The 14989-nt window shown below is 54.8% G+C and overlaps 1 protein-coding gene across 4 annotated transcripts in view; it reads left to right on the plus strand.

Annotated features, from left to right (window-relative positions):
• MYOCD (myocardin) overlaps positions 1-4912 on the plus strand; it is a 106244-nt gene extending 101332 nt beyond the window's left edge. For all 4 annotated transcript variants that reach the window (XM_050319532.1, XM_050319534.1, XM_050319533.1 and 1 more), the window contains 2 exons: positions 1694-1751; positions 2418-4912. In XM_050319532.1, the coding sequence (XP_050175489.1) occupies positions 1694-1751; positions 2418-2980 (621 nt within the window). In that variant the 3' untranslated portion in view covers positions 2981-4912. The remainder of the gene's footprint in view (positions 1-1693; positions 1752-2417) is intronic.
• The last annotated feature ends 10077 nt before the right edge of the window (positions 4913-14989 follow it).

The raw sequence follows: 14989 nt of genomic DNA on the forward strand, positions 1-14989 counted from the left end.
GACCTCACTGCTGCCCTGGACCCACCCCTGGATCCAACCCACCTGCAGGAGTGATGCTGCTTCCCCTGGTATTGGCTCTCATGGGACAAGGCAGTGGGGAAGGACACACTAGGGCCTAGAAGTGATGGGGACAGCAGCTGGCAGGCACTGGACCTTCAGAAGAGGTCTCTCCTGGAAGGGGAGCCTGGCAGTCACATGCAGATGTTTGGCACACTCTGTTCCGTGGTCTTCCCTGGCCTGGCTCTGTGAGTGCCCCCAGACAGGCAGTGAGGGACAGGGGCTGGGGCGCAGCTCGGGAGGTGCCACATCAGTGGCCAAATGCAGCCAACCACCAACAGCCCCTGTCTTCCCCTTGCCCTGCACATCCCTGGCTGTGCCAAGCACCAGGGTGCTCTGGGACACCATCCCTGTGCTCCAGCAGAGGCCAGCCTGGCCCTGGGGCTCAGAGCCAGGCAGAGGGAGCTAGTGTACCTGCCTCTACCTGCTCGAAGGCCAGGCATTTTGTTTGTTTGGCCCACAAAATAGTTATTTTCCCTGGCCCTGGCCCGACCTCAATAGGAATGAGAGAGATGGTCCCCCCTCTGTGCCTCCCCGTGCACTGACTCCCTTTCCCTGTATTTCCCCAGCAGATGGCTGCCCAGGCAGGTCAAAAGTTTTCTATTCCATCCCCAAGTTTTTGTAAGTCAAGCCCAGCCCTGTCAGAGGTAAAGCAGCCTCCAGCCTATGAGGATGCAGTGAAGCAGGTAACTGCATGGTTTTTGTTTTCTACAGGGCTGGGGCTGCCCAGGGTGTCCTTTTGCAGATAGTGGGACTCAGCTACAGGAGTTCCAACCTGTTCTGGGGTCTCTGGGTAGAACAGGCCTATTGTCAGAGACATGCGCTTTTTAAAGGGTTGGCTGCTGTTGTGGCTGTTAGTGGCTGCCATGAAGCAGAGACCGTGCTGGGTAGGACAGTGTCTGCTGTGCACCCCCGGACACCCTCACACATCCAGGGTGCAGGTGTATTCCTCTTTGGGGTGCTCAGTGCTGTGTGAGGAATAGACCCTTGAGCATTCCCCAGTCACCAGGAAGCTCACCTTCACTCTTTAGCCCATTAACAACAGGGGTTGTTAAGGCTCAGGGGGCGGATGGCACAGAGCATTATCCTGGAGTGCTGTTCCCACGGGAGGACTGTCCATCGCCCACGAATCCCTTCCATGAGAATCTGGCAGCAGCCTCAGTGCCAGGAATCATGGCGCCTTTGGGGAAGCAGAGTGATGCTGTTGGCAGTGGTGAGAATTGGCTCCTGCTGGAGTGCAGGAAGTCCTGCCAGTGTTCAGGCAGGGAGAGGAGGATGCCTGGGCAGTGCAGGGAGTGCAGGCAGGCACATGCCAGTGCGAGGTGCTGGGCCAAAATGTCGGTGTGTCTTGGTGGCCCTGGGACAGGGCAGGCTGTGGTGTCCAGTGAGCAGAGGGTTGGTGGCAAAGCAGGGCACCTCGGTCCCTGGATCAACTGTGATTGTCCCAGGTCCCTGCAGTGCCCACCTGAATGCCACTGCCAGCCCCGTGTTGGTGTGGCCTCTCTCCTGCATGGGAGGAAGCCATTTGTGGGGTCTAGAGACAACTTTTTTGGGATCTAGAGCCACCTACCTGGCTTGTGGCTGGAGGGACTCTCCTCGTAATGCCCTCTACTCTCCTCTTTGTCGTTTGCTGCAGCAGATGACACGAAGTCAGCAGATGGATGAGCTCCTGGACGTGCTGATTGAGAGTGGAGGTATGCGCTGCTTCCCTGTTCCCCCCCAGGGCTTCCCTTCCCAGCCAGATTGGTCCCTGAGGCTCAGTGCATTCTGTGCACCCCAGCAGAGCTGCCTGAGTTGAATACAGCTTTCATCAGCCCTCCTGTGCCAGCAGCCACTGAGATTGAATCCAAAGGCACGTTGGCCCTCCTGGAGCCTGTTCCTGTGTGTGCCATCCCGGTGGGGCGGTCTGGGCTTTGCTGTCACCTGTGCAGGCTGTGCAGAGAGAAGGGGCAGCAGAGCAACAGCCTGTGCTCAGCACTGCCAGCCCCCTCCCCACACAGAGCCCCCAGTGTCCCCCAGCATTCCCAGTGCTGCCAGTGCCATCTCCCACATAAAGTAGTGCTGGTGCCCCCCTCCCGCGTGCAAAGTGTTGCCTGTGTCCTATCCCAGTCCCTCGGGGACAGCTGCCAGTGCTCGTGCCCTAGGGACTGTGTCCAAACCCAGGGGACTGAGGTCAGAGAGCAGGAATGTGCAAGGTGTCCCGCGGGGAGGGGGTGGTGAGCAGTGCCAAGGGGACCGAGTGGGGAGCAGGTCTGCAGAGGGAAGCCCCAGAGTCCAGGTGGAGGGCTATGGTGGTGCCCCTGGGCCCAGCAGTGGTGGACACTGCCAGAGCACCTCAAATTCCTCTCATCTGTTGACAGAAATGCCAGCCACTGCCAAGGAAGATCGGTCCTGCCTCCAGAAAGTACCTCAGATAACAGTGTCTCCGGGGAGCGCCGGTGCCTCTCTCCCCAAGCCCCCCGCCCCCTTCGAGCAGGTCCCGCCCACGCCGCTGCCCTTCGAGCACTGCCCGGGCAGCAGTGACGCCCACCTGGAGGTGCTGCTGAACAGCCCCCTGGGCAGGGTCAGCGACATGGCCCTGCTGAAGATGGGGGCAGAGGAGCCCCACTTTGAGGGGATGATGGAGGGGTTCTCTGGCAAAGCCGCAGATGAACTGCTCAACTCCCAGGAGATTTTACAGACTCCCCTCTCGCCCATGGAAACCCAGCTCTCCCCTTCCCCTGCTGAAGGCTCCAGTTTACAAATGAGTTTCACTGAGTCTCCATGGGAAACGATGGAGTGGCTGGACCTCACCCCCCCCAGCTCTGCCACTGGCTTTGGCTCACTCACCCCTGCAGGTCCCAGCATCTTCAACATCGATTTCCTGGATGTCACCGACCTCAACCTGAACACCAGCATGGACCTGCACCTGCAGCAGTGGTGAAGGGAGGTACTGTGAGATGGTGTGAGCCTGCAGCAGGCAGTGCAGTGTTTCTGTCGTGCTGGAGAATATGCAGGGCTAACATGCCTCATCCAGGGGAAACTGGAGTCATTTTCCCAGCATATAAACTTGTTTGAATTTCCAGTCACTTCAAATTGACAGCACAACTCTGGTACTTTGGTTTTCCTCCATTGACACATCCCCACAGAGGACACCAGTGCCTAAAACACACTTCCTTTGATTGACAAGAACTTCCGTTTTCTTTCTTTAGTCTTTCCAGCCCCCAGTTTTACTAGTCACTCTCATGAGAACTGGAGCAGCTCATGACAAGACTGCGTGGTGAGATGGCCTCACCTGGGTTGCAACAGGAAATCACAGAGCAAAGAGTCCAATGTTTCCCTCTCCCTCTCTCCCCAAACCCTTCAGACAACCCTGCTGGCCTCATCTTGGCTGTGCCCAGGCCATGGGTGTGGAGCAGGAGGCTCTACCCAGCCTTGGCTCTTGCTTGGCTCTTGCTTCCCTCCTCCTACCCCAAAGCTGCAGTGCCCAGTCCCTGCACTGCCCTGCTCCAGAGGGGTGAGAGATGGAGACCACCATGTTCATGGTGGCACCTTGGCATGTCCTGAAGGGGCAAAAAGCCCAGGAGCCATCCTGGCTGCAGCCTGCACTGGATCAGGCTGTGCCCTTGGAGCAGAGAGCTGTGGGGGTTGCAGGCAGGTGTTCAGGAGGCAGGTGCAGGTGTCGCAGGGATGTGCCGTACTGGTGGAGCGACCGTGTGTCACACCCATGGGACACAGGCATGTGTGAGGTGTTTTGGTCCAGGGTAGGAGCAAATGATATGAAAGAACCAGCTGGGCTTTGGAGGGGCTGTTCTGTGCACAGCCAGGTCGGGGTGATCTCCATGCCCCTGCCTCATCTGGGAGCAGGGGGAGCCAGCAGGGACACTCAGTGACCGGCACGTGGAGCAGGGCTGCGGGTCTGTGTGAGCCTCTGCTTGTGCTGCCTGCCCTGCTCTGCCATCCACCCTCCATCCTTCTGCCCATTCTTCAATCCTCAGCAGTCATCCTTCTTCCCAAGTTTACTCCAGTGTCACTGCTCCCCCAGCCCAGAGCGAGGCTACTGGAGAACAGCTGTGAATCACCGAGGATCTCCTGGAGGAGCCCGTTCTCCTGAAGCTGGCAGAGAAGGAAGCTCTCCCGCAGTGATGCTGGAATCACCAGCGTGTCTCCTATGAGTCTCTGTGCAATATTCTTTCCTCAGGCTCTAGCAAGAAGGAGCCTTTGCTTCACCTCTTGGCTTCCACCAAAGAACTTGCTGCAGACTGTGTGATGGACACGTCTGTTTTTTGCAATTCTGGTTTTGCCAAAGTAAATATTGTTGCTGACGAAGATTGTTAAACTATTTACAGACTGAGTGTATTTAATATTTGTGTTACTGGAAGGACAGCACACGGAGATGCAGCCACTGGGAGGAGGTCCAGCCTGGCCATGGCTCCCGTGGCACTTCCCCAGGGATGCTGGAGCTGCTGGAGGTGGCTCTGCAGCCCCGGTGGGTCCCCAGTCCATGGTGTTGTTGCATGCTGTATAAAGCACATGGCAGTAGCTGTCAAGTCACTATTTAAAGCACCACTTTTCTATTGTACAAATGTCACAGGGCACTGCTAGGATAGACAGTCACAGGTTGCCTTTTTTTAAAAAGAATTTCTTTTTCTAAGTGAAAGATTTTTAGAAGCCAGTCTGTGGAGAATATCCAGAGCACTTGATCCAGAGTAGTGTTAGCTGCTCCACTACAGCCTTGTACAGGGCTTTCCAGGTAACTTTCTTCTCTCAGCAAATGTATTTCCTTATTTAAAGGGGTACTGTCAGCTTCAAACCTGTAAGCAAGCACATTTCCTTACCTATGTTACCAGCAACACCTTCATTATTAAAACCCTTGTCTTGCCACTCTGTCTACTTGCAGTTTGCTGTTTGATTTCACCCCTGGGACAGCCACAGCCATCCCAGCTGCCACCATCTGATGCCAGCTCCATGCCCTGGGACAGCTAGTCTTTCAAGGGCAGAAATATTTCTTTCAGAGCTGTGGTTTCTCATGGAAGATTCCTGAACACACCAGCTGGAGTCTCTTGTCTCTGCTGGCTCTTTCTTCTGTTGGCTCTGATTTTGCTTTATTCTCCTCAGACCCCCCTTCCCTGGTCAGGGTCCCCTTCAAAGGCAGTGGCTGGTACCCTGCCCAAGCCCCTTGGCATTTCTGCCAGCTGGTGGCTGGTGGCCACAGGGCACATGGGGGCACAGGCAGAGCCCTCCCCCCAGCCAAACCTCCTGCTGCCCCCAGGCAGAGCAGGCTGGGACCTTGGCTCCTTCTCCCCAGGAGAACCTTGGCTCCTTCCCCCTGGTACCCCTGTGTCTGATCCAGATCCATTGCATTTTCCTTTGATTAGAGAAGGTTCCCCAGTGTCTCAGTTTAATGAGACTGAAGTGTTTCGCTGGGGAGGATGAGTTATGAGGAAGACCAAGCTGTTCCCTCTAAGCAACTGTAAATCCGAAATCAAGAGACTCCGATGGAGGAAGTGTGGGGAAAGGAAAAATAACAGCGCTTTATTAAAGGCTATACGTGTATTGGCACAACAACGAAAGAACACAAAAACAACACAGACAATAATCCGGGACCTAAAGTTTAAAAAAAAAAGAAAAAAAGAAAAAAAGAAACAAAAGAAACCAGTTGAGGACTCTCTGCCTGTTGGTGCAGTCCCACCCGCAGCCGGCGGGGGGCGCTGCCCGGGGAGCCCGCCGTGTGCCGGTGCCGCCGGCAGGGGGCGCTGTGGGGGCGCTGTGAGGGCCCCGGCGCGGGAGGGGCTGACATGGAGATTGCTCCTCTCCCACCGGGAAGGGGAAGGGAGAGGGAGAGGAGCCAAAAGGGGGGCTCTTCTCACAAAACCCGAGCTGTGTGCGGCTGGCTGTGGCCGGGATTTCCCCCCCTGCCCTGTCAGTGGACACACACCGCTGCCAAACGGGAGCGCAGGAGGGAAAGGGCGGCCTCGTCCCCTGCAGGTCCCTCTGAGGTGGCTCGGGCGGCTCCCATGAAGGGCGAGCAGGGCCGGGCTGGGCAGAGCAGGGCGCAGGAAAGCGGAGGCAAACTGTGGCCAGAAGCAGCCAGGTGAGCAGGACGCAAACGAAGTGAACCTCGGGCCTCTGCCACACACAGGCTCTCTCCATCAGGGCAGAAGTGAAGTGCCTCCTGTTTCCGAGGAGAGAAAAAATAAAATCGCATCCCTCCTCCCCACAGTCTTGGGAGGGCCCTCAGCTTGGAGTGTGGATTTACTGGCTAGTTCTTTAGTGTGGGCCAATCACCCAAGACAAACTACCCTCCCCCGTTCAACATCTTTCTTTTACATTGATGCAGGGGAAAGAATAATTCCTTGCTTGTTTTTTTTAGAATAAGTAAACCTATGACAGCCAGGTATTTGCCCACCTGTGTGCAGGGAGGTACTGCCCAGGTGGGCACAGGTAGGTTGAAGCTGAAATGGTCCTGAGACACGGCTCAAGTGAATATGGAAAGATGTAGATGAACAAATAAGCAGTTCCTGTGAACACCTTTTAAGCTTTAACCCACATCCTGCAGCCAGGTGTGCTGTGAGAAACAGCCGAGCCAGGTCGTGGGTACTCAGAGGATGAGGAGACAAGGCTCAGCCTAGGATTGTTCCAGGAACAGTGATGCACTGGAGCACCCCTTGCCTCGCTGGGAGAGCCTGCCTGTGCTGCTCCACCTGCAGCAGAGCAGCTGGGAGCCTGTGCTGCCACTGCCCCCTTGTAAAAGGCAAACAGCAGAGCCAGTGGGCCAGGGAGTCACAGCTCTGAAGTGCAGGAAAGATGCCTGTCAGGTGCCAAAGTTTGGAGCAGCACTGCTGGGGCAGCTGAGTCCAGACCAGGGACCTGCTGCAGGCAGAGGGAGGGATCAGAGGGTCTCCTGAGGTCTCTCCTGAAGTCTCCTTCCAGGTCCCAAACAATCCCAGCAGAAAATCCTGTGTGGAGAAGAGCTCAGGCCAGCTCTGGCCCGGCCAGTGGCCCTCCAGCCCCACCAGAGCAGCCTCCTGGGGAAAGCCCAGTCTGTGACACTGGGATGGGACAAGCTCTCTCCTCCCATTGCCTTGGGTCAGTTCACACTCAGCCTTCCACATGTAGGTGATTTTCCCACACAGGTTGTCCCAAGCAATTTAGGGTTCTGGGATTTTCCTTCCTCTCAATACCAAGCTGAAGGATCCCAGTGGTGTCCCACTCTCTCTGGGCCTTCCTTCCTGAAAAATAGAGGAAATACAAAGAAAAAAAAAAAAGGTTTAATGTATTTCCTCCACAATAGGCACTGACACATCCACAGCATCTCTCCACCAGCTCCCAGGTCAAGACAGACCATGGGTAAAGCAGTTTCCCTCACCAGTGACATGGGGAAACAATACCTGTTTCTCAGCCCTTCTGCCCTGGTGGGGTGGGATGAAGGGGTAGCATAAGTAGGAACTTACACGTGCCCATCACAGGACCCTGCACATAGAGGGGACCAAAGCCCCAGAGCCCAGTGCCACAGCTGGAGTGCATTGCACCACCCCTCACCCTGTGACATCCACAGCAGCACCCCCAGGACCCCTCGCTGCACCCCAGTGCCACCTCCGCACCCCCAGCACCCCCAGCCCGGTCCTCAGGGCCCCTCAGGCTCCTCCTGTGCAGTCCTGGCACCTCATCACCCCCCCAGAGCCCCCACTGCCAGTGGGGCAGCCCCTCACACCTGCTCAGCATCCCCTCCCCAAGCACACTGCCACCCTCCACCCACCCACAGCCCTCCCATCCCTGGCCAGCTCCCCCGGAGCCTCTGCCCACCCCACACCCACTGGGGACACACCAGGGACACACCAGGGACACTCCTCACCCACACATGGACCTCTGTGCCCCCAGCCTGCTGTCACCCCCCTGTCTGCAGCACCTGAGGCCACCTGAGGCTGTGCAGGATGGGCAGAGGGTCTCAGGGGGCTTCAGCAAAGGCAACTTCTGGGTTTAAAGCACAGACACTTGTTCACTCTGGAGCACTGGCAGGGACCCAGCTGTATGGCCAGGGGTTTCAAGACCCTAAATACTACCTGCACACCTTGGCTCACACACAGGGGGATGATGTGGCCTTCACAGAGTTTTGGGGTTTTTGTGTCACAGCACTCCCCACCATCACATTTCTACCAACTTGTTGCATCCAAGTTAGGGCCTAAGTTCCTTGTATTCCTATCAATTCCTTACATTCAACATTTTTTTGCAGATGAAAGGAAACATGTTTTTATAACAAATCCATGAATTTACTGGTAGTTTCATTAACATATTAAGCACTGAACAAAAGAATTAGTTTTACTTAGTTCAAATGACGACTAGAAGTTAAAATGCACCAGAAGTGTTACATACAGTTAAAACCACTGCTCCCCTTTTCCTGGGGGCTCTGCTCACCTTTCACTGCCTCTCTGGGGCTTTCAGCCTGGAGGAGGGTGTGGGGTGTCACAGCACAAGGCAGCAGCCTCAGCCTTTGCCAGAAGAAGCACAGATGTCCACATGGATGGATTTTTCCTCCTCGCTCTGCAGTGGCTGAGGAAACCAAGGTGGTTTTTTACACCTCTGAAAACACAGTCATTGTTCCTTGCTTTGTAACCACCCCCACATTACACCTGAATTGCTCTGTCTGTGGCTTCCATCTGCCACAGGCTTGTTTTTGTTTAAGGCTGGTTTTACCCTACCCCCAAATCCCATCCCTTTACTGACCATTGCTGAGGTGTTTGTAGCCTCAAGAACCCTGTGCCAGTTCCTGCAGCCCCCGCTGTCATGCCTTGTCTTCCAAAGCCCATTCCACTCCAGCTGCTTAGAGGATATTTATACACAGTAGAACTACTGAGTATTTCCGGTTATTAGTTGAAAAAATTATACCAAAGCAGCAGCAGCAGCAATGCATTTACTGGGCTCCAAAGCAGCAGCAGCAGAGGACCCCAGAGGAGGCCCAGGAGCACCTCCTGCACTACTCATCTCACTGGCAATGTCCTGACATCCAGCTCACCCATTGGTGCTGTGATCTCACCAAAAAGGTGGCTTCAGTCACACTGATGTTTCTTCAGGAGGCAGGAATTGGCTGGATTTCAACGTGGTTTCCACCAACCCCTTGAAATTGGGATCAGGTTCAAAAGTCTTCAGGAAATCACTGTGATGTGCAGTCCCAGGATCTGAATCCTTCTGTCCTCCTTTCTTACTTAGTTCCCTCCTGCTTTTCCAGCTCAAGCCCAGGGGCAGAGGGAAGAAGAAAGGAACAGAGGATCCTGGTGCAGGGAACCAGGAGATGAGCTGTGGGTTGCACTATGTAGAGGGCTGAGCTACAACATCCCACCATTCACCAGCATGAAGGGTCTCGAGGGGAAGCCAGATAAGGAGTGGCTGAGGGAGCTGGGCTTGTTCAGCCTGGAGGAGACTGGGGGAGACCTCTCTGGGGTCTGCAGCTTCCTGAGGGGATGCTCACAAACTGGAGGGCTCATCAGGTGGTTCTGACAATGTCTGCAGGGCCTCATGGTGAAGCTCTTCCTCCTCAGAAAGCTGCAACAGCCTCCTAGGACAAATCACCTGGAATCAGTCCATCACACAGCTGTCAGGGTGCTGGAGTAGGTGGGTTGCTAGCCCATTCTGAACCTGGTGAGAAACCTGTTTTCCTTGGAAGCTCAGGCAGATTCTCCCCCTCTTCTCAAATACTCTGATTGAACATGACCTGCACTGCCACATTGGCTGCCTCCACCTCCACCCAACGAGCTGCTCTCTCCTGTCTGGCCAAGGCACAGAACTGCCTCTATGGTCTGACAGCAAAGCAATTTTTTTCCCAGAGGCAAAGAGGGAATTGAGGCATCTGAATTTTGCTGGCCCTCATTTTCTTCTTGACTTTCTGTCTGTGAGAGCCAACTTATGCTGAATACAGGCCAAGTCCGGTAGAAGGAGGTGCAGAGCAGAAGTGCTTTGGTCAGCACAACAGGGCGTGACTGCCAGGGAGCCAGAGCAGGTGTCTGGTGTACAACAAGGTGCTGGGCTCACACAAAGCACCGTCTCCAATGGTTTTCAGTGTGGCTCTGGTGTCTGCACCCACAGGCACAGACACCCCCATGGATACCACAGGATTTACCACACAGCCTTGCCAGCCAGCACTCCTCAGGTGGGAGCAGCTCCTTCCTGCACACACCAGCCCCTTCCAGCCCTCCCGAGCCTGTGCCTTTGTGACTGTTGGCACAGCTACACCTGCAGAATGACAGCCCTGCACTCAGCTCTGCTGCTGCAGATAGCAGAGATTTGCTGTCTGGACATGCCACATTCTCCTGATGGTAGGGCCTGTCCAGCCTTTCCATCTGGGATTTATGCAAAGACAAAGGCTCTCTGGCAGATGCCCCACAGAGCAGCCCTGCTGTTCTACTTCCAGTACAACAGCGCTCTGTATCTCCAGGAGAGGGAGTTTGTGCTTCATCCTCTTCTCCAAGCACTTGCACAGCTTTAAACATAAATAAAAATGTCAATAGCTGTTTTCTTATTCCTCAGAGCAGCCCCTCCTTTCCCTGGACCCTTACTATGCTCTAAGCAATGGCCACGTGTGAATTCCATCAGGAGTCAAAGTGCTGAAAAGCACAACCAATACCTATGGTATTAACAGAGTCCCACAATCCCTGAGGTTGGAAAAGCCCTCCCAGCCCATGGATCCCCCCCGTGCCCCATCCCCACCCTGTCCCCCAGCCCAGAGCACTGAGTGCCACGGCCAGGCCTGCCTTGGACACCTCCAGGGCTGGGGACTCCAAACCTCCCTGGGCAGCCCCTGCCAAGGCCTGACCACCCTTTCCATGAGGAAATTCCTCCTGGTGTCCAACCTGACCCTTCCCTGGCTTAGCTTGAGGCCATTTCCCTTGTTCCCTGCGAGCAGAGCCCAAAATCCCCCTGGCTCCCCACTCCTGTCAGGGACGTGCAGAGAGTGAGAAGGTCCCCCCTGAGCCTCCTTTTCTCCAAGCTGAGAGCCCTCAGCAGCTCCTCATCAGAATTGTGCTCCAGCCCCTTCCCCAGCTTCGTTCCCTTCTCTGGACACGCTCCAGCCCCTCAATGTCCTTTTTGTCATGAGGAGCCCAGAATCGGAACAGCACTCGAGGGGCCTCGGCAGTGCCAGCACAGGGGAGGCCTCTGTAATAGGCCCGAGCCCTTCATTTTACTCACCTGGCCACCAAAGGGGACACGGGGCTGGGATGAAGAGCAGGGGAAGCCATGCCAGAATATTCATGGGAATACAGCCTATTCAATTCAAAGTGGTCCCGACAGGAACAGGTGGGGGTGCACATCTGCATTTGTTAACCCTATTTGGGTCCAGGCAGGAATGGGTTTGAGCTCACCCAAATCTCAAAGCTGGTCTCGGAGCTCCCCAGACACACAATAACCATAACAGAGCACAGTCCCAGCTCTCTTGGATGTTATCTGATGCTTCTGGAACCTGGTCCAAACATTGGCTCCTCAGCCTTGGCACTGAGTATGGAAACAGAGGAAGAGGCTGTGTGGACTGTGGTGCCCACAGGACAAATTCCAGCTCCTGGGCTGGAGAAAGCCATCATGTCACTCAAGCAAGGAATGTTGGAATTGTCCAAGGGCTCTCAGGAGCAGCAACAGTGGCACTGTGCAGATGTGGATCTTGTTGAAGACCACAGGGACATCTGGGACGTGGTGTGAGGTTTTGTGCACCACCCCAGCAGTGACACTGTGACAATGGGACCCTAAACAAGGGAATGAAGGACAGATGGGCAGGAAAAGAGTCCAGAGGAAAAATGGAACATCAGTTCAACAAGGAGCAGCGGAGAGGAACTGAAATGTCTGCAAGTAGGTTCCCTCCTGTATGTAAGTAACAGGGGAACAGAGCTGAGAGGGATCCTCCCCCTCCTGCAGAGCACAGGAACACCCTGTGCAGGGATGGGCAGGGGGACTCACATGCAGCCACCAGCTTCTGTCAGCTCCTTCAACTGGGACAGCTTCCTCAGGACACATCCCAGGATGTAAGGGCAGGTGGCAGTGCCAAAGGAACAGAATCCCAGAGCAGTCCCAGTCCATGGCACTGTAAGGTGAGGAGCTGGTTTCTCCAGTGGCTGCCCAGCAGGGCAGGACCTTCCCTGGTGTGTGCTCGGACTTTTTCTTCTGTCTTCACCAAATGAGTGATCTTGGATTCTGACTGAAGAGTGAGGACAGCAGGTGATCCAAAAATCTCCAAAGTGTTGTGCTGGCAACAAGAAGTTCGTGTGGTGCAAACACAGAATTCAGGCAAACTGACAGACTGCAGCCATGTGAACCTTTCCCACTGTGTATCTCTACACAGTGAGACTTTCTTCAGCACCATTACCTGTCTTCCCTTCTCTTGACACAACTGTCACCCTCCAAGTGATGAGACACTGCCAGGGCTGATGCCAGGTGATCCACCTGTTCCCAAGTATGCCTGATTCTGAGCTGTGGCATGACCAGTGATCCCTGCAGGATGCTCTGGCTCTCCCCTCTCTGAGCTGGGCACTCCTGGGACCATCCCATCTGTCCAGGTGGAGCAGAACAGGCACTCGTGGCTGGGCCCTCTCCCCTGACATGTTCTTTCCCAGTGGGGCTCCCGGGCTCCACTTGACAGGGCAGACTCCAAGCCCTCCACAGCTTCCAGGCAGGAGAGACACCTACCCCAGCACCAGGCAGTGGGAATTACCTGGGGTTCTGAGACATCTGAGCTTTGCAGACCTTGGCTGCTCTTGCAACACTAAAACAGCCTGCAAGGCTGGGAGCATTGGTTGCCCTTTTCCTGGAGCGTGGGCACAGCCATCTGCCCTCCTCACAGATCCTGAGAACCTCCAGAACCTCCCATCGCCCAGCTGAGAGGCACCCAAATCCCACAGAGGGCCCAGCAGTTTTACAGAGAGAGAGAATATATCCAGGGCTCCCTACACTTCTTTGATTTAGCAGAAGCAGATTCGAAGGCTGCTTCCCTCCTCCACCTGGAGGACAGGCCCTGAAGGCAGGTATGCCACAGCTCTTAGTGAACCTTCCCATTCATGCCTGACCTCACAAAAGGAAAATAACAAGGTCACAGTTGCATCTTAGTTTTATTACAACTGACCTGCAGGCAAAAGGATAGAACTAGTACATAAACACTCTGATCCATGTATAATAGCTTAAATAGAGGAGGAAGTCAAACCAGGATATCAGATAAAATATTGGGAACTCTCTGAAGCACTTACGTTCCTGAGCTTCATTTTACAGACAATAAGGCAACATCCCTGCACATCAGCTTTTTGATATTTCTTATACATTTTTTCCTATGGTACAAGAAAAAAATAATAACCAGAATTCACAATGTACAGTTCTTACGCTATTTTCACAGCTTCTGAACACTATACACTTTTTTTTTTCCTTTCTTTTTCTTAATGAAGATACATTGCAATCAGTTGTGCACCCTTAATAATTGATAATCATCTATGTTGAATAGGCTAAATCTGCCCTGTATGGTCACCCAGGCCATGGCACCTCAGCCCTGTCACTGGTAGCTCAAAGCTTTGCCTTTCCATTCCCAGCAAACTGGTCCTGCTGCTTGAGATGGGTCAGCACCAGCGCACGGGTCCAGCCCTCCCAAAGGGGCAGAGCAAGGCAGGCGCTCGTGTTTTGGGTGTGCTGGCCCTCTGAAAGGTTTCGGGGCTCCCTGTCAGGGGAGATGCACAGTGGAGGTGGACAGAGCCTGAGCACATGTGGCTGCCCTCGCTGGGTCTCTTCAGCCTCCCCAGCCAGCGCCCCACAGGACATGGAGGGTCCACGGTCCCATTACAGGGGGCTGAAGGCTGGAGAGAGGAATTTGCCTGAGAAAGGCTCTGGGTTCAGGGCAGAATCACTTCACACACTCCATGCAGGGGTTCAGCTGATCCTTCCATGGATGCATCAGAGCTGTTGGGAACGAGCGGTTACTCCGGAACGCTCTGCCTTGTCTGTTCTGGGAAGACTTCGGTGACCACCTCGCCTGAGGAGCAGCCCCAGAGGAACACACTCCAGGAAGGGCAGGACTAAGGGATCCCCAGGGCTCACCCCAGCCTGGGTGCCCGTGGGAGACGTGCGGTGCTGCAAGATGTCCCCTCCGTGTTGCAGAAACTCCAGCTGTCCCAGAGCACGGCCCCAGCTCTCCTGTCCCCGCTGGCATGGGCTGGTCTTCAGTGCTCCCACACCAGCCTGGTCTGCACTCGGTAGTTTTGGTTTGAAGCCCTTCCTTGGGGTCCTGCCAGCACCACAGTGCCTTCACTGCCACGGCGGCCTGGGTCCAGGGTGGCTGCAGAGCTCTCACAAGAGGTTGCTCTAACACTGGTGTCCTACCAAGTAAACCAGACAGCCCAAAATGGAAAGCAGAGACCCTTGCAGCTTCCATTTGATCCCTGGTGTACTACTCAACACCTGAAAACTGCAATGTTTGGAGAAAAGTTTTCATGAAAAATTAACCTTTGAAAAATATGTCCATTAAAACCAACAAAATAAACCCTGATGTGCTGCTTCACTCAGGAATGGGCCAGAAGATGACAGTTTGCCTGGCCTTGCCGGGCCAGTTAAGAATCCTCAAGGCTTTAGACACTCCCTCCTCTCCTTCTGCACCCACCACTCTCAGGGAGGTTCATTCCAGGGGCAGCAACAGGAGTCATGGAAGGTCACAAAGGAGGTTCAGTGTCCAGCAAGGTCAGCAGAGTGTGATGGGCACAGAGCCTGGGGCAGCCCAGCACACCCCTCCATCCTGCCAGCAGTGGCAGGACAGAAGAGCTGAGGTTTGGACTCGTGAGGGACACTGGGCTGGGGGGGCTGGGCAGTGACAAGGCAAGAGTACCAGGGCTGGGGACAGAAGGAACATGACAAACACTGGCCAGAACTCACAGCACATTAAAGCAGCTGCAGCCTCTGTGGACGGCACTGGGAGAAGGCAAAGCGAAGCCAGAGGGTGGTG

The sequence above is a fragment of the Myiozetetes cayanensis genome, unplaced genomic scaffold (genome assembly GCF_022539395.1).
Source record: "Myiozetetes cayanensis isolate MyiCay16 unplaced genomic scaffold, myiCay2020 scf22, whole genome shotgun sequence".
Lineage (NCBI taxonomy): Eukaryota > Metazoa > Chordata > Aves > Passeriformes > Tyrannidae > Myiozetetes > Myiozetetes cayanensis.